Raw genomic sequence first — 22,581 nt, 5'->3', positions numbered from 1 at the left:
TCTTTTTTTCTTTCTTTTTTTTTTTTTTGGTTTTTCGAGACAGGGTTTCTCTGTGTAGTTTTGTGCCTTTCCTGAAACTCACTCTGTAGACCAGGCTGGCCTCAAACTCACAGAGATCTGCCTGCCTCTGCCTCCCGGGTGCTGGGATTAAAGGCATGCGCCACCACCACCCAGCCCTATGAGGCCATCTTGAGCCATATAGTGAGACCCTGATGAGAACATAGAGAAAAAGTGTCGTTCTTCCTTCTAAGCTGAGTACTTTCCCCCCTCTTACTAATTATCCTGTAAGATACCTCAAGGGCTGGAGAGATGGCTCAGCAGTTAAGAGCACTGGCTGTTCCTCCAGAGGTCCTGAGTTCAGTTCCCAGCACCCACATGGTGGATCACAACCATCTGTAATGAGATCTGGCGACCTCTTCTGATATGCAGGCAGAATACTGTGTACATAATAAATAAATAAATCTTTTAAAAAAGAGAGAGAAGGAAAAAGAAACCTCAAGTGTGGGGCTGGAGAGATGGCTCAGAGCTTAAGAGCATTGGCTGCTCTCCCAGAGGTCCTGAATTCAGTTCCCAGCAACCACATAGTGGCTCACAACCGTCTGTAATGAGATCTGGCGCCCTCTTCTGACATGCAGGCAGAATACTGTGTACATAATAAATAAATAAATCTTTATATAAAAAAAAAGAAAGAAAGAAACTTTTCAAGTACAGTGCCAGCCAGAAACGGTGACAACAGACATCCTTGAGTCATCTTACTCTTGGAACTCATTCAGTCTTTTATATTAGACCAGAGGGTTTTAGCACCTGCTTCTGTTTCTGTCTGCTGCCACCTCTGAGACCTGGCCTGTGCCGCCTGTGCCTCCTACACTGAAGGATAGGAGACTGGCTACAGAGGCCTTCCCTGGTCCTCCTGAACATCCTCCCCTCTCTGAGCCCATGGCTATTCTTAACTGTTTCTCCTGGACATTGACTAGATGCTCATATGGAACCAGCAAGGACATGCTGACATTTTATGCAAGTTCTTCTTAATGCCCATCCTGCCTACCTCTGTTGCTCACAATTGTAATCACCCTAAAACAGGTAGAAATTGCAAAACTGGCCATATGTAAGCAGAGTGTTAGAATGGGCCCATATGTCCTTTCCTCTGACTCTTTCAAGAAGAAGGTCTTAGCTTAAAGGCCCTATTCCTTTCCACCAGGAAGCTCCAGCTTCTCCCGCCTCCTCCTCTAACAGCCAGGCCTCTGTGTTTCAGACTCTCAGCGTTCTCATCTCTCCTCCTTCACCATGAAGCTGATGGACAAATTCCACTCTCCCAAAATCAAGAGAACACCATCCAAGAAGGGAAAGCCAGCCGAGGTGTCGAAGACTCCTGAGAAGCCTGTGAGCAAAGTAAGCTGCATCTCTAGGTGTTCCTCCTGGCCCCAGCCTGTGGCCAGCACTGGCGACTCCACTGTGCATAAGTGCACTTTCTAGGGCCATCTATGTCCCTGGGACCTGGGACCTCTAGGATGATGTGTGCCTGTCCTGCTAATCAGTCCAGCCAGTGGCTTGGACAGTTCTGTATCATCCTCTGGGCATTTAAAATAGCTCAGAGCATTGTGCTCACACCTGGTGCTGCCTCCCTCCCTCTCTGAGGCCCTGGGGTACCTCTCACACAGGGCTCTGATGTACTGAACAAGTCATTCAGCCCCAGGACCTGGGCTCTGACACTCACAAAGCCCTGAATCCCATCTAAAGATATCCTCCAGCACTAGTAACCTCATCAGGGCCAGCTGAGCCAGATGTGTGGAACAGCTGTTGATTCTCATCAGCCCCTCCCTCCAGCCTGCAACATCCATTTCAAGCTCTGTAGGAATCCAGGTTTCCTCTCTTCCAGGAGGCAAGAGACAGATTTCTACCAGAGGGCTACCCTATCCCCTTGGATCTGGAGCAGCAGGCAGTAGAATTTATGTCCACCAGTGCTGTGGCTTCCAGGTCTCAGAGGCAGAAGGTCAGTGTGACATTAAGAACAATTGGGGTTGCCTTGCCTTCCACTGCAGAACTTCCACTGGTCCATGGTCTGGGGATGGAAAAATACCTGTGGCGATGTCATTGTGTCTTAGCTGGGTGGCAACCATGGGCTTAAGTATTTCATATAATTCTTGAATAAAAGCATCTATCTGAGTGGTCTTGATGGGGAGGGAGCTCAGTCTCCGCAGCCAAAGTTTGGGTCCTCAAGAGTGGAAGTGAGTGGGCACTGGGGCAATGGATGAGCATCACCCTTCCAGAGTGGCTGCTCTGTCCCTGAGTTGCTGAGATGATGGGCATGGTGTATTGAAAAGGCTTCTAAAGCCTTGGGATGCTATTGCAGCCAACTGTAAGGTTCTCAGCAAGGGGCGCCTGTGTCACCAGCACTGGCCCTGACAGGACCTCTCTCCAGCCTTGTGCTGAGTGCTCACCCCTCTTCCCAACATCCCTGGCAGTGAAAACCTGCCCTGCTTAAAAAGAACCGAGTCTCTAAAGGTGGGGAGCCACAAAGCAGTGGGAAAGTCTGGATTTGGATGCAGGCTGTTGACGCCGGAGCCTGACTGGGGCTCTCTGTGGTTGGTGCTGAGGGTCTGCTTCAGGGCCTCGTGTGTCCTAGTCAAAAGCTTTGCCCCAAGCTATGTCCCCAGGCCTGGGTTTTGCTTTATTTTGTTTGAAACATGCCATGGCTCTCTAGCCTAAGCTATCTTAAAGTGCAATCCTCCTGCCTCTGCCTCCTGAATGCTAGGACCACAGGTGCGTGCCATCATACCCAGCTGCTATGTGTCTTCTTTAAGAAATCAAGTCCTATGTGTTTGTTAATGTCTCAAAAGTCAAAATGTTCATTTGGTGCACTTACATTAAAAAATACACTTAGCGATGTAAATGAAAACAAGCTTTGTAGATGAACTGCTCCCCCTGCCCCTGTGACGATCCAGGAGTAATTAAATATAGAACTGCTGTCATAGCTGTCAGTTTAATGTGGCTCACAAACGCTACCCTGTTTATGTGAACAGAGTCTCTTAAAAGTCTAGTTAAAGGTAGAAAGAAGAAGGTTTGTAAGAAATTCTGTTGGACGAGTTGCTTCCTATGAGCAGGAGAGCGGTACTTGGCATTTTTCAGGTGCACTGCTTCCGTGTAGAAGCCTTGAGCAGAGAGAGGTTTGCTCTGTGTCATAGCATGCATAGCAGCACACTCTTAGAGCTCATACCTTTAAGCCGTGCAGCATATAACTGGCTCATTGACAGACAGCTTTGCTCTGCAAGAGAATGTTGATGGGAAAATGCTCCGCCATTTGATCCTGGAATCTTTTCTTTATGCATTGGCCGAAGAAAGACCATGGAGGGAATTTTGATAGAAACATACCCTTCACTTAGTGAGGTGTCTGCAAGCCCCAGCAATGCCTGAGACGTTTTCAGTTGTCATCACAGGAGGGTGAAGCAGGAGCTAGTTGCATGTGCAGTCGGTAGGTGCCAGCAATGCTGGTGAAGAGCCTGTAGCAGCAGGGTGTCCTCTCCAAGGCCTGGGATGTTTGTAGTGCTGAGGTGAGACCTGCCCCATAGCAGGGGCTGCAGGTACAGCCTCTGGGGCCAGGGCGGGGTTAGAGCTCAACTCTGCTCATCCCAAGGCCCTTAATGAGTGTGGGCTGCTGTTTAGTGCAGGCCCAGGATGGAAGCTGCCACAGCACACAGGTGAGAGGACAGTGTCCACAAGCCTGTGGTGTGGGAGGGCGCTGCTGCCTGTCACGTCTGCCTTCCTTCTCTGTCACCTCTTGCGAGCGTTTGCATATGCATCTCGTGTTATTCCACTTGTGGCGTTCCTGTAACTCCCAGGATCTGAAGCATAGGAGGCGGAAGTGCAGATCTAGACTGTTGCTGCTTCCTGGGTTCTCCTTGTCTGCCCCTGTCTGTCCCTGTGGTTCACACCTGGTGTTTTATTTTTCTGCTCCAGCCACGTGGAGAGAGAGCTTTTGTTATTTCTAATAGACAGGATTGGCTGTGGCCCAGACTTTCTAATTAAGTCTGTTTTGTCCACTGTATTTGTCCACTGTTTTCAGCCTGGGTCCATCTAGACACAGTAGTCTTCTCATAGAAAAATTTGTCAGTTTTTCTTCAACCTTTTAGCAAGCTTAGCAGTGAGCTGTGGATTGTTAAAAGTAGCAGAGAAAGTTTAGTCACATCCCAAAGCTGATCATCTCTATATGATTAGTTAACAGAGTCCAAAAGTGGCTCAGAAGGGGTGAGTTCTCCAACCCTTGGGGCATCTAGACAGTGGCTGAACCCTAGGGCCTCTCCTGTGGACTCCTGAAGGAGTTCCCCTTTCAGCTGTGGAGATCTGTGAAGCAGGCAGAGAGATGCCACTGCCCCAGAGCCTGGCACAGCTGAGCTCTGTTAGATGTGCCTCTCTGCAGGGCCTGGCTGCTGGGGACAGAAGAAGGAAAGATGTTGAGTTGTCTTTACGTGATCCTGGTTCCAGTTTTGGTTGTTCTGCTGTGTTGTGGTGTTATAGCCCCGGCTGTCCTGAAACTTGTGACCAGACTAATCTCAAACTCACAGAGACTGACTCCCTCTGACTTCCAAGTGCAGGCATTAAAGGCACGAACCATCAGCCCCACCTGGTTCCAGCTTTTTATATGCTGCTTCTAATGGCTCCTCCCCACCCATGACTCGGCCCACGACTACCTGACTGTCTGCAGTGCTATGAACACAGCTTAGTTCCCATGAAGCCGAGAGGCCAGGGCTGCAGCCACAACCTGGGGATCTGCTCCTGCTCTGATGTGAGGCAGCAGCTGAAGACTGGGGCCAGTTTATATCCCTTCCTTTCCCCCTGTCTCTGTACTATTCAGTGGCTCAAGACAGAAAAGCACAGGTGCTGTGGTGTCACCACTACCAGGCAGGAGAGTGACCTCAGCTTCCACTTAACCTGCGTCCCCTTTATTTATTAAATAATAGCTTTGCGCCCAGGGCTCTCTGGGATGTGGGGTGGGGTGGGTACGTGTTATGGTGTTCGTTTGCTATGTTGTCTAGGCTGTTGCAGATCTCCAACTATTTACTGTGCTGCTGGGACCAGGTGTGTGAGAGCAGTTCTGACCATGTTGCTCAGGCTAGTCTCAAACTTGTATTTCTGCCTCCTAAGTGCTGCGATTATGAGTGTGCAGCACCATACCAGCTTCCTCCACACTTTTCAACTGGTGTTTGTTTGTTTGTTTGTTTGTTTGTTTGTTTTGTACTGTAGAATGAAACATATCCAGTTTGTGTTCTAATTTTGTCACTCAGCTGTGGGATCTTGGGCAGGTTACCTATCCTACCCACTTCCTGCCTAGCCTCAGTTTCCCCACTTATGAAATAATAGCATCTGTTCTGTGGGAAGGCAACAGCCTGGACTGAAACAAATCCATCCGAAGTGCAGAGCTCTGTGGGTGACTTGAAATACTCAGTGTGGCAGCTGTGACCTGGCCCTCTCCTCCCCACTCCGACCTTTACAGCCTCTGTCCTCCTCCCTTACCTTTCCACTAGTAGAAATGTTGCTAGTGACGTCCATACTCACCCAGTCAGGCGCCCACTTGGTTGTTTCTGTTTCTTGGACTGTTTTTCAATGCTGGGCATGGAACCCATGGCCTTCCTTATGCTAGGTAAGTGCTGTTCCACTGAGCTCAGGCACCCACTGTAACTTCTTTAATAACATAGGGCAGATGCGCTCACCTGTTCCCAAGGAGCTGGAATCTACTGCTCCCAAGTCCAGCGTGGCCTTAGAACTAGGCCCTTCCCGGGATTGAGAGCCTCACAGAGTTACCAGTCTTATGAGGACAGGTGATAGCAGCCGCTCCCCTGGGGTGGGAGAGGCATGCAGGTTGGTCACTCTGAGGTGACTCTATAGTGCAGCACAGCACTGAGTCCCCAGGTCAGCTGGTGCTCTGTTATGCACTTTGCTGACTGCTGATCACAGTTTAACAGCTGAAGGGCTCAGGAATGTAGAGCATTAGGAGACCATTCATTCAGGGATGGAATTTAGTAGATGGAGACAGAGACTACCTGACCCTGCTGAGTCCTTACTGAGCTCCTTTACTGAGTCCAGGGAGCCTGGCTCCCATGTGGCTAGTTTGGTCTCTCCTCAGTGGCAGGAAAAGCCTTTCTGCTCCAAAGTGCCTGAACTTGGAACTGTTTCCCCTCTCAGCTTTCCCTTCACTCTTGCCTGTGTGTGATGTGTTCCCTTCCAGTCTGTTTTGATGTGCAGGACACAGTGTCCGCCCTCCTTCCTCCTGTCACCAGGACTGGGAGTCCTGATTCTGGCCCCAGGTGGGGGTTGGGGGGCGTTACAGTGAAGCTGAGCACTCTTACCCAGGCAGCAGAAAAAGCAGTGCTCAGCCTCTTAGAGACAGGCAAGAAAGGAACATGTCAGGTAGAGATAGGAGGAGAACAGTGGCTATCACGGGAAGGGGGGGTCTTGGTGGTCTGCAGAGCACTCTGAGAAGCCGCACCAGGTCTTTGGAAGTTAGCTGAGTGAAGTACTGTTTATTTGATTCCATCCACTTACAGATATTTCTTTTAGTGTTCCTATGAAATAGCCTCCCATATTGGATTTTTAAATGAGCCAGGCAGTGGTGGCACACGCCTCTAATCCCAGCACTTGGGAAGCAGAGGTAGGCGAATCTGAGTTCGAGGCCAGCCTGGGCTACAGAGTGAGGTGTGTGTGTGTGTGTGTGTGTGTGTGTGTGTGTGTGTGTGTATGTATGTGTGTGTGTGTGTGTGTGTGTGTGTACTGTGGCTCTTGGGTCTGCTGCCGCCGCCCTGGATCTGCACCGCTGGAGAGGGAGGCTGGGGAGAGGAGTCTGGAGCTGTGTGCCCCGCTGGGTGTGGGTCCAAGGCTGCCTGCAGGCAAGGAGAAAGAAGTGGGCGTTAGGAGGGTGAGTTCTGGAAATCCAGGCACTGTGGGGTTTGGTTTGGTTTTTTTGTTTTTTGTCTTTTTCTTTCCAGGTGGCTCTCTTTGGAATCAGAGTACCCAAATGCTGTTAGCAGCCACTGCACCAGCAGTCACTGGATTACTAACATTGGCTCTGGCCTCCTCTCCTCCTCTTTCCAGCCCTGAGATTGGAGTCCTTTGAAGTCACAGTTCTTTCATGGGGAGGGAGCTCCAGATTTGGGTAGGACTGTGGGGGGGACTAGGTGGAGGATGGGCTGTGAATGCATCCAGTCCTCCAATCTTTGGATCCTGGCTATGATTCTGGGATTAGGGTACGTGTCCTGGGGCATGACTATTGCCTCCTGTGTCCTCAGAGGCCTCATCGCCCACTGGGAGATAGAGAGGAAGTGCTATCTCAGGTAGCCAATGAGAATACTGAGGAGAATGTTTTCAGGATCTCAGAGTCTGGGAAGGGGATCCCCAAGTCTCTAAATGACCCTGCTAGTCCTAAGCCTGTCTCCTTCCCTGCTAGTCCTGTCTCCTGATCACAGTCCATAGAGAAACCATCTGACTTGGTCTCTGCTGCCAGAAAGAACCTTTTCTGTTTGCAGGAGTGTCGAGCTAGTTGACAGATTTGACTGTTCAGAATAGCTCCTTTGACTTCTTGCCATTCCTGAAGCGTGCTGTTCCCTTTCAGAGCCTGTGCTGGTTGGAGGAGAAAGAGAAGGAGGTGGTCAGCGCCTTGCGCTACTTTAAGACCATTGTGGACAAAATGGCCATTGATAAGAAGGTTTTGGAGATGCTCCCAGGGTCAGCCAGCACGGTGCTGGAGGCCATCTTACCCCTGGTACAGACTGACCCCCGGATCCAGCACAGGTGAGTTCCCTGAAGGTCCTTAGCTCTGACAGCAGTGGGGCTTAGAGGCACCTTGGTTTGGGGCATTTGAAATGTGAGGGGAAAGGAGGCTTGCATTTGCTCCCATTTACCAGCCTTGAGGCGACTGCTCCTCCAGAGGCCAGGATGCTGGCTGACGCCACCATCCCAGCAGATGCACGGCCCTTGGAGCTGTGGCTGTATCTTTGCTGCGTTAGCTTACTAGAGTGATCGATCATATTGAGTTGGACTCCCTCTTAGAGCCTCCGTCATCACTTACCATGACGTTCAGTCCTGTCATACAGGTCCACAGCTGCTGGGATTATCATCTGATAAAGCAAGGTATAGTGGACCCTTGCTGTGCCAGGCCAGGCCCTGCCAGGCAGCCTTTGATTGCTAGAGTGCCTTTTCCTCTGACAAGTTAGCTTGGCCTGTGTTTATTGTAAAGTACAACAAGGAAAGCAGTGCTAGATGCAGTCTCCAAGCTGGTAGGAACTCTTCTGAAGAGGCTGGCAGGTCTGAGGTTTTGTCGGTGGTGCCCGTTCATCATCGATGCATCATCTCCGTGTGGACTTCTCAAGGCAGCTTAGTGTCCATTTAGCCCCCTGAGACTGAGCTTTCATGAATGGCTTTCAGAACTTGGCAATGAAGTTCACAATTTTCTTCTGAGAGATAACAAATTGTGTGTCTTTATTTCCAAGAAATAGTCTGCCTGGGATGTCCACACCAGCTTCTGCTGGCTGCCCCTAGGGATTGGGCCTCTGGCTCTCTGTGCTGCTGCTTGCTTGGTGCTGCTGTCTGCACTGTGGCTCTCCCTTAGTTCACTCCATGGAAGCTCCGTGGTGTCCTTTGAGAAAATGAGCCTGACATTAGGCCATCCGATGTCTGGAGGTATCTCTAGATGCTGTCATACCTCTGTTCTCATGTGAGGGCCCCCACCAGGAAGAGTTCAAATCGAGTTCAGAAGCTGAGCTCCCCAGGATGTGATGAGTGCACACTGAGGAAGGCAGTGAGAGAGCTGCAGAGAAGGAAAAGGTGGTGGAGGAAAGCAGCTGGACCGGCAGGGCGGATAGAAGGACAAAAAACCCAGAGGACCTGCTGCTAGTGTTGGGCATGTCCCCCGGGCACTTGACCTGCCAGACAGGCGGCAGAACTGGTTCACCCTTTCCCTCCTGCCTCATCCTTGTGAGCCCGAGACACCATCCCCAGGCTTCTTGGCCTGCTCCCCTCATTCTCGGGGACCGGAGGGGTTTGCTTTCCTTCTCGCTGTGTTCTGTTGGTGCATGCAGAGCGCAGCCATGGCTGGCAGAGAGCGTAGCTCCTTCCCTCGTACTGATGCACTTCCCAGAGCCTCATCGGTACAGCGCTTAAGGACCCTGGTGTGCGGCCTGCTTTAGTCACATCTTAGGACACTGTGTTGTCTTATCTAAATTGTACCCTTGGTTTTTAAGTGTCTGCTTTAGTAATGAGGGAGTTTGCTCTTCTGTTACAATGTGTCAAGTCTGAAATGAGAGCAGTAACCCTTTCAAGAATTCCTTAAGAAGACTCATCTTAGGGGCACTCTGGAGGCAGAGGCAGGCAGATCTCTGTGAGTTCAAGGACAGCCAGGGCTACACAGAGAAACCCTGTGTTGAAAAACCAAAGAGAGAGAGATCAACTGAGTGACTGTGGCACTTGCTCTAATCTCAGCATCAGGATGCTGAGGCAGAAGAATTAAGAAGTCAGGCCAAGGCTAGTCTCAGCTACAGAGCAAGACCCTGTCTCGAAAAAAAAAAAAAAGAAAGAAAAGAAAAGAAAACCATGGGTTTTATAAAAGAAATGTTACCTGGACACTGAAATGCTGGCTCCCTTAGTGCTTACTGGGAGGGAGGGAGGGAGGGAGGGAGGGAGGGAGGGAGGGAGGGAGGGAGGGAGGGAGGGAGAGAGGGAGGGAGGGAGGGAGGGAGGGAGGGAGGGAGGGAGGGAGGGAATGATGCAGACTGCTTTCTAATGCTCTTTACCCTTTTCCGCCTCCCTGTAGTTCAGCCCTCTCCTCCTGCTATAGCCGAGTATACCAGAGCCTCGCCAACCTCATCCGATGGTCTGACCAGGTGATGCTGGAGGGTGTGAACTCAGAAGATAAAGAGATGGTGACGAGTGTGAAGGGGGTCATCAAAGCTGTGCTGGATGGAGTGAAGGTAATGGTCAGGTTCTAGGTGGCCCTAACTGAGCGGCCAGCCTGCTGCCAGAAGCTGTGAACTTGATTATAGACCATACACTGGAGTGAATGTCTTCCAGAGCTATGGGATGGGCCAATTCTGTCCAAGTAACTGCTTCATTCTCACGCTGCCAGAGACCATCAGCCCCTCCTATATTTGGTGTTCAGTCCTCTGTGGGCAGTATGTCCCAGGTCTGGCTGAGAACATGCACCAGCTTGCCATGCTGCAATGGCAAATATTTGTACTGCCTTTTAGCAAAACTCCAAGTATCTCAACCATTCATTGCCTTGTTGTGTCATAGGAGCATCTAGGACTCCTGGTAGAAGAGCAGGGTTGAGTGGTTGAAACAGAATGTACTTGACCTCTGTGATGTGATCCATATGCTTACTATCTGGGCCATTGCAGATAGCCTCATAGGAGTTAGGAGCCACAGTTATCGCAAAGTGCAGGCTATAGAGAGCCTGGGATTGGGGCCCAGAAGCCAGGCTGAGAATGTAAATCCTAGCGGCGAGAAGCAATGGGGAATGGAGGGCACAGATTGGAAAGGGCTTTGCAATGGACAGGAGGAGCGGTTCTGAGAGGCCGAGGGGCTGGCCTGCTTTGAATGCCAGGTTCCCCACTTATAGTCTGTAGACTTGGCAGTTAGTCCCTTAGTTCATCTTGATGACACCTTGAGCACACCCACAAGCAGGTGTGACAGCAGTGGCTGCCCTGTAGCATTGCAGGATTGGATTAGTTAATGCAGGGTGCTTTAAGAACAATGCCTGGAATACACCAAGCTTGTAGACATTCATTGCTGTTCATTATTAGTTACATGCTGCTAAATGCATGCTTTATAGGTGTGGTTTGGAAGGGCTATGTCCCTTTTATAGACCCTTATTCCAAAACAATAACCATATTAGTTAGCCTAGGTCAGAAAGACTTCTCTACTCAACTAGGCTATGAGGTTCCTGAAACGTGCCTCTTGGTGTGTCCTTTAGAAGCTCTAACTAGAACAAAGACCCCAGAGGGTTTAAATTACAGAGAGAAGGCCAAGGAGATATTGTTTGGTGACAGAAATCACTCCCAACTGGGCTGTGTTAGCTGAAGCCCCAGGCATTCCTTCCCAAGCACCTTTAAAGTAGAGGCTGCTGTGTCTCCAGGGAGCTTTGGGTTTACTTGGAGGGAGGGAGGGCATATGACAAGCATATGACAGGCTTCTCTGACGCTCCGTGCTGTCTTGTCACAGTCAGCAGACGTCACGTCATCTGGTTTAACTGACGAGGCCATGGGTGTTGGCCGTAGCCACTGCAGAATTTGTCCCCTTCGTCCTTACTGTGGCTCCTTTCAGGCAGTCAGTGGACAGGATGGACATGACCTTCCCATACTTTCTGGCCGAGTTCTGGCTCGCCCATCCCTGCTTCTCCTGTCCCAGCTCCGGAAACCAGAATTCTTTTCCAGGCGATATTGTTTCGGTTTCCTTCAGTCAGATTGATCTCAATGAAACGTCCTAACAGTCAGAACAGCTGAAACAAGAGATCAGGCTTCCACGGGAGCTTCAGGACACTCCAGAGTAGAAGCTCTTATGGAATCATGAAAGCACAGCTGTACTGGTCAGAAGAAGGCCTGTTGGAAAGATTGCTGGTTTCTCAGTGTGACCCCAGGGAGATGGCAGCGCACAGGCACAGCCTGTGGAACTTGAACTTACCTTTTTCACAGCTGTTTTGAAAAGTAGTTTAGCGAGAACAAGGGTGAGGAAAAGGCTCAGTAGAGCCAAGAGGCTGCCTGACCTCTCGGGCCAGCAAGTCTGGAATATGCAGCATGGGACCAGAAGTAACAAGGGAGATGGCCTCAAACAAAAAGATGGGAGAGAACAGACTCAGAACAGTTGACCTCTGACCTGCACACACACGGCCATGCAGGCAAGCCTACACACGCACAAGTGCACACCCGCACAAGTGCACGCCCGCGTGTATGGATGCCTTAGCCACGACACAGTGCCCGTAGATGAGGAGCTCTGTGTTCAGTTTTGTCCTGGTTATTACTGAGCATTTATCAAGAGCCTCCTGTGTGCCCGTAGTGGGACAGGACTGCACACGACAGTGACGCAGGTCCTGACAGAGAAGTCCACGGTTTACGTGAAAGGAGTGTTGATGCTAAGGCAGGGGTCAGAGGAGGTCAGAGAAAACGTTCCTAAGGAAAGCCAGGTCAGCTGGCCTGTGGTACTGGAAGCTTCTCCTAGAGGGTGTCCGTCAAGGAGCGAAATTGGTCAGCATGGGCATTTGTAATTAGAATCGTATAGTAATAATAACAAACAATGGGTGGGGTTTTTTGTGTTGTTTTGTTGTTGTTGGGGTTTTGTATTTCTTGGATTGTTTTGTGTTTTTTGTTTTTGATTTTTCCAAGACAGGGTTTCTCTGTGTAGTTCTGGCTGTCCTGGAACTCACAAGAGATCCACTTGCCTCTGCCTCCCCGAGTGCTGGGATTAAAGGTGTGTGCTACCATTTCCCAGCCTGATGGGTGCTTTTTTACACTACCCAGCTTTATACTTGTAACAGCCCTCTGAGGATAGGCACCTTCCCTGGTAGGCCAGGCAAGGTTCAGGCGAACTCACAGCCAGTGGCAGGCTCCTGATTTTCACACATGTTGGCTGGACCTAGGCACCAAGTCACGTTCCCCTGCCCCTCCTAGGAGATTACCCAAAGGATCCTCCTCATTCCCACCTCACAAGGACACCTTACAAGCCCATGTCCTGGTATGTGAGGAAGCTGCCTCAGCTGGGAGGGCCAGGAGTATGCACATACAAAGGCTTTAGCTGGCTGTCTTCATCCTACTGTCCTGCTCGGAGGAGAAATGGTACATTCCTGCAGACTGACTCACCACCCCTAAGGAGCTCATTCAGTTGTTCAGTGGAATTTGGGGGGGCGCGGGGGGAGTAAAGATTGAGAATGAGTTGGAAAGGCAGATTATTTCCTTCCCACATGAGTACTGTCATTTGCCATGGAAATCTGAAGATATCCATAGACGCCACTAGCTGTGTGACCTTGGACGAGTGACTCCTCTGAGACTCTCGTGGGAAGGTGTGAGGGGAGAGAGGATCCTGTCTGTGAAGTACCTGGCAGGTGTTGGTTGACCAGCAGGCAGGGCTGAGCACTGTTTACAGTGGAAACCTTCACCAGAGTAGCTCACATTTACTAGTCGTGGATGGGAATTATGGCTGCTCACAAATTCAGATCTTCCAGTCTGGGCCAGTTCAATGCCTGCTTCCCTTCTGACCTCAGATCTGACACCATTTGCTCTTGGAGGTGTTAGGGCCTCCCTGCCAGCCTCCTATATCCCCCGCCTCCAGCCACTCATATAGACTAAATGTTTATAATTTAAAATAATAATAATAGGGGTGGAGAGATGGTTCGGTAGCTAAGAGCACTTCCTGCTAGTTCAGTTCTCAGCATCCGTATCAGGCAGCTCCCCCATAACTCCAGCTAAAGTGGATCTGCTCCCCTTTTCTGACCGCTGTGGGCACACAGACACTCACACAGACACAGACAGACAGACAGACACAGACAAGGATTTTTTTTCTCATTTTCTTCCACTGAAAGCCTTGGGGAAAACCTTGTGGAGACCCAGAGTTTTGTCACTTCACGGTCACCACTAGGACTGGGCTTGCGTAGCAGACTCAGCTTGTGTAACAAAGGAACACCTAGAGGAAGGGGATGCTTTCTAACCACAGCAACAAGGACACAGACTCAACCAAGGAGAAGCTTTTAAAGACAAGACATTTGCGGCTGGAGATGGCTGGGCAGGGAATAGCGCTGGCCGCCAGACCTGCTGACCTGAGTCCGAGCCCCTCATAATGTCCTCTGACCTCCACGGGGGGACGATCAATCAGTGTGAAAACAAAGTCAGACATAAAACTTTTGGAGGGTTTGGACACAGTCTGTGAAGTGCTTGCCACAAAAACACAGAGAGCTGAGTTCAGATCCTGAACATGGTGTTATTAAAAACAACAACAACAACAACAACCAAAAAACTAGGCACAGCAACTTGTACCCATGATCCTACCACTAAGGGAAGTCAAGATAGACAGGTTTTTGTTGCTTGCTGATGAGATAGTCTAGTCACGTAGGCAAGTTCCCAATCCAAGAGGAAACCCTACCTCAAAAAGTAGAGAGCGATTAACCTCTGGTCTGCACACACGAGAACAAATATGTCATGTTCCATATATGAAGTTCAGAGACAGGCAAAGGCTGGTGTGAGGTTCCTGAGTGGCCAGGGATGCACCTGTCCCATCCTCCTGCCGTCCTTACACATGGATTCCAGCCTGTGATTCGGGGAACTGCTTCCTCTCCAGCTGCTGTGGCTACATTTCAGACAAGGAAGAGGAGGTGGGAGCTGTAGCCTCTCCTTTTAAGGAGGCTCCTTAGAGCTCCTCACAGAGTGTCTCTTACATTTATTGCCCAGAGTTGCATCAGGCCCCACCAGTTCCCCGCATGCCAGGCATGGCCAGTCTGTTTCTTCTCTTCATTCACTGGCTCTCGAGACTGCAGATTGCAAATCCCGAGTGACACTTCCTTCCTGGAACCTCCACATACCCGTCCTGGTGCAAGGCATTTTGTTCTGGAAGGGCCACATGGCAAATATTTCAGGCCTTTCAGGCCACAGACAGTCTGTTGCACAGCCCTTGTTTGGTGCTTTTGTTGTTTGAGTCAGCCCTACCTTGAGAGCTTTCTAGAAACAAGTCCTGGGCTGGCTTTGGCCTCAGGGTATGGTTCGCTTCCCCCCCTACTCCCCTTTTTGTTTTTACAAGACAGGGTTTTTCTGTGTAGCCCTGGCTGTCCTGGAACTTGTTCTGTAGACCAGGCTGGCCTCGAACTCAGAGATCTGCCTACCTCAGCCTCCCAAGTACTGGGATTAAAGGCTTGCACCACCACCACCAGGCTAGGTTTGCTGTTTTTAAAAGATTTGCTTTTTACAATCTAGGACCCAGATAGAGCCTGTGTGCAAAATAGAGCCAGTATACAGCAGCAGCAGCAGGTGGATATTTCCTTCTTCGTGAAACTTCAGGGCTTTGGTTTATTTAAAACTTTATTTTTATTTATGTGTGTGTTTGCCTACTTTGTCTGTATGTGCACCACATGTGTGCAGTGCCCACAGAGGCCAGAGATCTAACGGTGTTAGATCCCCTGGAGCCAGAGTTACAGGCAGTTGTAAGCTGCCCCATGTAGGTGCTGAGAACTGGACCTGGGTGCTCTACAAAAGCAGCCAGTGCTCTTAACCATGGGGCATCTCTCCAGCCTCATCTTGTTCATTTAAATTTTTTATAAATCTATTTTAGAGTTATTGCTCCTGAAAGCTGGCGGTGTAGAGTCAGCGTGTCCCCCTTGGGAGGCCAGAGGCCCTCGGCTTCTTAGTGGAGAAAGGAAGCTTCCCACATAGCCCTGTGATTCCAAGAAAGGTGCCCCTTGGTAAGAGCAGTAACTGGTGGTGGTGACTGCTGTGCCCCAGAGTTTCAGGCTATGCCATAGAAGGTGGTATGTCCTGCTGGGTTTCCATCGACAGCCAGAACGAGTCCGAAAGAGAACCTTCCTTGTCTGTACACTTTTCAGAACTAGTGCTTCCTGGCCATCCCAGGTACAGTGTGGCACCTGCAGTCCCCGGCTCCAGGCGTGTGTAAGGAATTCCCGTTGCTCCCCAGCGGTTGCTCCCCATTTCCGTCTGTGCCTCGTGTGCCCCGTGCTGCTCGGCTGTGTGCGGCTGCGAACACTTCCTCCACTTGCTGCTTCTTGCTGCCACTTGAGATGTAGGCAGAAGAGGTTCCTTGTCTCCATTAAGTCACTTGGGGCTGAGCATGGTGGCATACGCCTTCAGTCCCAGCAGTCAGAAGGCAGAGGCAGGAGAATCTCTGGGATCGAGGCCAGCCTGGGCTACATAAAGAGCCCTAGGACAGCCAGTGCTACAGAGAGACCCTGTCTCAAAAGCACAAAGCAAAATGACAACAAAGTCACTTTGGGGCTGGACACCCCTGTGATCATGTGTGTGTCCGATAGCCTCTGTCACAGGAATCCACCCCAGTCCCCACTGACCTCTGTCCCTCACATGTCAGGCCAGGCCTGACCCTTACGAAGTATGTGAAGAACTAGACGGCGGCACTGGGCCTTGGAGTGTAACCGCAGACTTCCTGTGCCCAGGAACAGTGCTTAGAGACCACAGGGCCCTAGAGTAATGGAGTGACCGATGAAATCCAGGCTGTAGCTGGTGTGCTTCCAGTGGAGTAGTCCCGCTGTGAGAATTCAGGGAACACTAGCCACCATGCTGCCCTTGGGGTCATTGTGCCAGGACTATCACAGCAGTGTGGGCCCCCTTTGCCACTCAGGCCTTTGTGTCATCCCCAGGAGAAAGTGGAGACTTTCTGTCTCTGCAGTCATGGTCAAAATGAATAAAATGAACGTGAAAACATTTCATGGTTGTAGGAAGATCTTTTCCAAATGTATTTTTTTTTTGACTTTTGAAAACTGATTTTCAGTGAACTAATAGTTGATCTCAATTATAGTTGTTGACAGAAGAGTCCAGAACAACCTTTCTAACTTACCTTTTAATGTGGGGCTCCATTTAAAAAGACCCTGACTTTGAGAAACTCTGCCTTCCAGAGGCCTGACTTTTCACAAGACGTTGGGCCCTGGCCAATCCACAGGTGGGAAGCACTCAATGAAATCAGAGTATTGGAAGCTACCTAGATGCTAGAGGTTCCTGGAGCCTTCTGTATGTAATCATTCAGGCAAGTTGAAACCAAAGCCCTTCCTTCTGTTTGGGCAGGAAGGTTGGCAGAGAAAAGCTGCCTGCCCCTTTCCCAGCCTCCACTGTGTCATGATGTGGTCTTAGAATTGGGGTCGCACTTGCACATGTGTGCTTCTGGATCCTTTTGCTGTCTTCTGTTCATTAGATGAGGTCACAGCTGCCTTTCCAGGGGGACAGCATCTCACCCTATCTGCTCCCTAGTCAGGAGGAACTGGAATGTGTTCTTTATTGGCAGACACAAAGTGCAGACTTCTCTGTATTCTTTTGTCCTGCTTGCTAGAAAGTTTGGCTTAGCATGGCAGCACATGTCTGCAGTACCCCCACTCACGAGGCTGAGGCAGAAGGGTTGAGAGTTCAAGGCCAGCCCACACTACGTGCATGTGGAGCTTTCAAGTCACTTGGGTCTGACACTTGGATCCCAGGCAAGGCTATGGGGCTTTCAGAGTGCGCTGCCTCTGCTGCTGTCCCATGTTCCCAGGCAGTGGGTGAGGAGGCAGCCTCCCTCTGGCTGCTTTCTCTCCTCAGAGTTCTGAATCGTGGGAACAAGTAGAAGAGGGCCTCCTTCCTGTGTTAGCCTCAGGCCCCCAAGGATCATACTTCCCACATGGCTCCAGGAACAGAATGAGGGGAGCTTGGGTCTGGTTCCATGGGGATAATTTCTCAGACTTAATCTAGTTCTGTTTTAGAAAATTTAGAAGATACAATTTAAAAGGGGCGGGGTTGATCTTGTTTTCAAAATTTACATTGTACCCCAGCGAGGCAGGTAGGGCTTTCCAGCACCCGGTATTCCGTTGTTCCACCGTCTTTTCATGCTGTGAGCCATGTTCCTGCTGTGACTTCCTTCTTATTGACTATAGAGTGTTGGGTTCTGTCACATCTACATACTTGGTACTTGTAGTGAGTATTTAAGTGTGGGCTATTGAGTAGTCTCATTTTACCCTGGTGACATCCTCCATAGCTGAGATTTTGCATATATCCATGACATTTTCCTCAGACAAAATTCTCCTACAAATATTTGAGGCTTTTGATATGTGCCAGTAGGTCATGCACTGGACCATTGTCCACTGCCCAGAGTGACCCATATTCTCACTGACACTGTCCCACCCACCCCACCCCACCCCACCCCACCCCACCCCGCTCTGTGTCTGCAAGTCTCTGTTTTGTTGCCAGCAAGCTTGAGAAGCTCTCATGATCGAGACATCCTTCCCATTTGTGAAATTCCTCTTTAATACTTCTTTTTGTATGTTCATCTTTTTTCCTAGTTTTGTGTTGTCTGAAGAGCCTGCTTTAGGAGAAGCTAGTCCTTCAGCCCTGGTTGAAGAGATGTGGCTAGGTGACCCACCTCTGTGTCCTCAAAGGTGGCATGCTCTTCCCTCATGACCATAGGTCATCACCAGAAGCTCACCAGCTAGAGAGCAGTGAGGAGATTGTGTGGAACAATAGACCAGAACACTGCTCAGCGGTGGAAAGGAACAAACCCGGGCTCCCCGAAAGGTGGCAGCTGACTCAAGCAAAAGAAGGAGGATTGCTGAGGCGGGTGCAGGCTAGCCAAGGATAGAGTGCTAGTGGCCAGGAGCGGCAGGAGAATGAGGGGACCGTGCAGGTATAGAGTGCAGATATAGAGCTTCTGTCCTTAAGCTGATGTGCTAAGGATTGCACATGTTCTCACACACTTAGAGTAGGTGAATTTCGTGGTAGGTGAGTTGTCTCCACAAAGATTTTGAAAGCTGGAGCTGGAGTTGGTGGCTCATTCTATAAAGTACTTCCTGCACAATCATGACCTGAGTTCAATCTCCACAGTGCATAGAAAAACCAAGTGTGGTGGCCATAATTGTAATCCCTGCACTAGGGAGTCAAGAGACAGGTGGATCCCTAGAGCTCTCTGGCCAGCTAGCCTCACCTACTCCGTGATCTCTAGGAGCCTGATCAGACTCTTTTCTGCTATTTCAAAGTACCATTTTTTATCTTCTTTCAAAACCAGCTGTCTGCTGAGTCACATGACCTTTAACATGACCATTGACAAGGTTCCCAGCCAGTCCACTGGCGCTCCGGTTCCTGCCTCAACTGAGCCAGTACACTTTGGGAAAACACTCAAAGCCAGACACCAGATGGCTAAGGGCACCATTGTACATAACATGACAACTTTGGGGAACCAAAATTGTCTTCTGCTCCCTCCCCAGACTGCACAGGAATCCAAGTGTGCAGTGGTCTGTTCATCTAAAGACCCAGACTGCCATTTCTCCTTTCCAGAGGAAATGTATGATGCAGTTGAAGCTTTGCAGTGTGCTGTGATGGTATTTTTAGAGGGAAAGAGGCACATTAGGAACGGTATACGGTACCCTTCCTGAGAAATGTGTGGACACAAAAGCGGGACTCACAAGTCCTGCCTCTTGCTAAAGATACAGTGGTATCATTCCCCTCCCTCTCTTTTCCTTTCTCTCTTGTGGAGTGCAGGAGCTAGTGAGGCTGACCATTGAGAAGCAGGGGCGGCCATCACCAACAAGCCCGGTGAAGCCCAGTTCCCCAGCCAGCAAGCCTGATGGGTAAGTCTGAGCAGACTTCTGTCACTGAGGTCTCAGTAGGACCAAGCCCACGCTTAGCAAAAGATGGGAGCCAGGCAGTCGGGGAGCATTTGAGCGGCTGTGGGCAGCCCTGGTTCCCTTTCCAGGCATAAGTTTTGGTGAGTACCTGATGATGCTTTAAGGCCTATATTCCGTATAAGTTTCAAAGTGTTGCCTTGCACTTTACAACTTTAGCTGCACAAGAGTGTACGAAAGAAAGTGACTGCCTGTTCTTTGTCCTCTGCTTCCTGGCACTGCACCATGAACTCCCAGGAGCTTGGGTGAGGGGTTGTGGGAGATCTTGGATTATTTAATATAACTCAGTCAATGGGATGTTGATACATGAACAAACTCCGAGGCCAGTGCCAAAATGTTTTCTGAGTAAGATGAGGACAACCTTACTGTTTTGCATTAGTTTCAAGGACTGGCCCATGTTAAAAATGTGACATGTTATTTTAGAGCAGTCTGGTAGCTGGTCAGTGATAAAACTCTGTGGGAACCCCAGGACTGTGCGTGGAGCTCCTCCTCAGCCCCATCATCCCCCTAGCCCTCGCTCTCAGTCCCAGGACCTGCATGCACTCTGAATGCATGTGAGCCTCGCTCTCAGTCCCAGGACCTGCATGCACTCTGTGTGTGAGCCTTGCTCTCACTCCCAGGACCTGCATGCACTCTGACTGTGTGTGAGCCTCGCTCTCAGTCCCAGGACCTGCATGCACTCTGACTGTGTGTGAGCCTCGCTCTGACTGTGTGTGAGCCCTCGCTCTGACTGTGTGTGAGCCTCGCTCTCACTCCCAGGGCCTGCATGCACTCTGACTGTGTGTGAGCCTCGCTCTCACTCCCAGGGCCTGCATGCACTCTGACTGTGTGTGAGCCTCGCTCTGACTGTGTGTGAGCCCTCGCTCTTTCCGTTTCTTCAGCCACCCTGAGCTCCCGCTGACAGACCGAGAAATGGAGATTCTGAACAAGACGACAACAGGTGTGTCACCGTCCACTGAACTGCTCCCAGACTCCACTAGTGAAGAGGTCGCACCCCCCAAACCCCCCTTACCTGGCATTCGGGTGGTTGATAACAGGTAATTATCCTAAACTCTTTCTGAGGAGATTTTTTTCTAGCGCTCCCATTTGTACCTAATGTGGGGAGAAGCTGGTAGAATGAGCCAAGGGTGATGGTGTGCTTGGGGTGAGACTCTGGCCCCTTAAACGCGCCAGTGGCTTGGCACTGTTGAGAGAGGAGTATCTCTGAAGGGGTCAGGCTTTGCCCCAGGGCCCTTGCACAGGCTCTGTGCTATTTAATCTTGTCTTGTTCTCTATCCATTGAAACCAGGCATGATTTACTATGGAAGGAAAAGAATCTTTTGGGGTTGAGTTCTTTTGGCGTTGATACAGTGATTGGCAAGAGGAGAGCAGGAGGCAGTTAAAGTGTGGAAATTAGTTGTGGAGGAGGAGCTTCACTCATGTCTTGTTCCCTAGAACCATTCTAAAGCACTCTTGTTTGTGATGTACAGTTTGCCTGGACTTTCTGTCTCTTCTAGTCCACCAGCATTGCCACCCAAGAAAAGGCAGTCAGCTCCATCCCCCACCCGCGTGGCTGTGGTAGCCCCTATGAGTCGAGCTACCAGCGGCTCCAGTCTGCCTGTTGGAATCAATAGGCAGGTAATGCAGTCCATTTTCTGTTGGGGAGGGGGACTGGAATTGGGGTTTGGGGATAGAGTCCTAAAGCTGAAAGTCACCTGGTAATCTTTAGACCCACCGTTAGTCACATCCAGGGGCTTGTGGGAGGGCAATCCATGACCATCCCCCCAACCCCGATGACACGGGCAGTGGACACACCTTGGGCATCTCCCAAGGACATCCCCGTCCACACACTCCCACACTCCTCCCAGTTCGTTCCCTGTCTCATCCAGATCCTACGCGGCCATCGGAGGTGGCCTTTGAGCCATTTAGGCCTGCCAGTTGCCTGTCCCTGGTCCCTGCTGCCTTTCCCAAGGATGACTGAGGCTCCTTTGCATTCTTCTCTAGGACTTTGATGTTGACTGTTACACCCAGAGGCGCCTGTCAGGAGGCAGCCGCTCCTGCGGTGGTGAGTCTCCTCGCTTGTCCCCCTGCAGCAGCACAGGCAAACTCAGCCGGTCAGACGAGCAGCTGTCCTCCCTAGACAGGGATAGTGGGCAGTGCTCACGGAACACAAGCTGTGAAACACTAGGTAAGCCACCACAGCCCTCTCCGTTCTCCAAAGATCCCTGGGTCCTTTGATTCTGGGCCTGAGTCAGCTGAATTCTAAGCATTAGCTGGGTGAAAAATCCAAGCCTCATCTGCAAAATGAGGATGGTGTCTACTCTGGAAGAGGCTGAAAGTATATATGAAATCACAGTGCAGAGTCACACAGCAGATGCTCAGGGAGTCACCCTCCTCACAGGTAGCCTGGCAGTGTACATCCTGACTCAGTCCATGTGCAGATAGGGCTGACAGGGAGGGAGGGAGCTACTGAAGGGACTTGCTGAGGTTGAAAGCATCAAGCAGCCTCCCTATCCTTGTTGAGCACCAGTGACCAAGGGCAGCAGGACTACTTGGCGGGGGCTTGCCAGTACCAACCTGTTTGTGTCCTGGAACTAGATCCTTTCCCCTCTGAGAAAGTGCCCTAAGCAGAAAGGAGAGATTGTTGGCAAGGCTCCTGTCTGAGGAGGCTAACCTACAAAGAATTAACGGATGATAATCTGGAGACCCTGATGAGAGTCACTAGTGGGGTAGATGAATGGGGGACATTGCTCTGACAGAATCGCCTGTAGCTGGTGAAAGTCACTTATGGGTGTTGGTGCATGGACAAACTCTAAGATCAATGACATGCTGCTTTCTTAGTTAGATTAAAAAGGATGGGAAGAGGGTGGCACATTCCTGTACTTGGGAGGCAGAGGCAAGAAGATTTTTATAAGTTCTAGGCCAGCTTGGTCTACAGAGAAAGTCTCAAGCCAGCCAGGGCTATATCATAGTGAAACCATGTCTTAAAAACAAATAAGCAAAAAATAAAATGTAGAGATAGGGTTGTGGGGGAAAAAAAGAAACTTTAAGAACTTTTGCTGGGCAGTGATGACTCATGCCTTTTATCCCAGCACTGGGAGCAGAGGGGCAGAGGCAGGCGGATCTCTGTGAGTTTGAGGCCAATCTGGTCTATAAAGTGAGTTCCAGGACAGCCGGGGCTACACAAAGAAACCCTGTCTCGGAAAACACATGCACGCGTGCGCGCGCGCGCACACACACACACACACACACACACA

At 50.3% G+C, this 22,581-nt stretch overlaps 1 protein-coding gene across 8 annotated transcripts in view; it reads left to right on the top strand.

Annotated features, from left to right (window-relative positions):
• The window catches only part of Rapgef1 (Rap guanine nucleotide exchange factor 1), a 123,304-nt gene that overhangs the window by 61,261 nt on the left and 39,462 nt on the right, over positions 1-22,581 (top strand). For 4 of the 8 annotated variants that reach the window (XM_076569088.1, XM_076569089.1, XM_076569091.1 and 1 more), the window contains exons 2-8: positions 1,253-1,389; positions 7,601-7,779; positions 9,797-9,953; positions 19,203-19,291; positions 20,227-20,382; positions 20,842-20,962; positions 21,329-21,512. In XM_076569088.1, the coding sequence (XP_076425203.1) occupies positions 1,253-1,389; positions 7,601-7,779; positions 9,797-9,953; positions 19,203-19,291; positions 20,227-20,382; positions 20,842-20,962; positions 21,329-21,512 (1,023 nt within the window). Of the gene's footprint in view, positions 1-1,252; positions 1,390-1,876; positions 1,991-7,600; positions 7,780-9,796; positions 9,954-19,202; positions 19,292-20,226; positions 20,383-20,814; positions 20,963-21,328; positions 21,513-22,581 lie in introns of all 8 variants that reach the window. The other 4 variants (XM_076569086.1, XM_076569090.1, XM_016001924.3 and 1 more) reach the window with 2 other exon arrangements.

The sequence above is a fragment of the Peromyscus maniculatus genome, chromosome 4 (genome assembly GCF_049852395.1).
Source record: "Peromyscus maniculatus bairdii isolate BWxNUB_F1_BW_parent chromosome 4, HU_Pman_BW_mat_3.1, whole genome shotgun sequence".
NCBI lineage: Eukaryota > Metazoa > Chordata > Mammalia > Rodentia > Cricetidae > Peromyscus > Peromyscus maniculatus.
The sequence above is the reverse complement of the archived record's forward strand: the minus strand, read 5'-3'. Positions and strand labels throughout refer to the sequence as shown.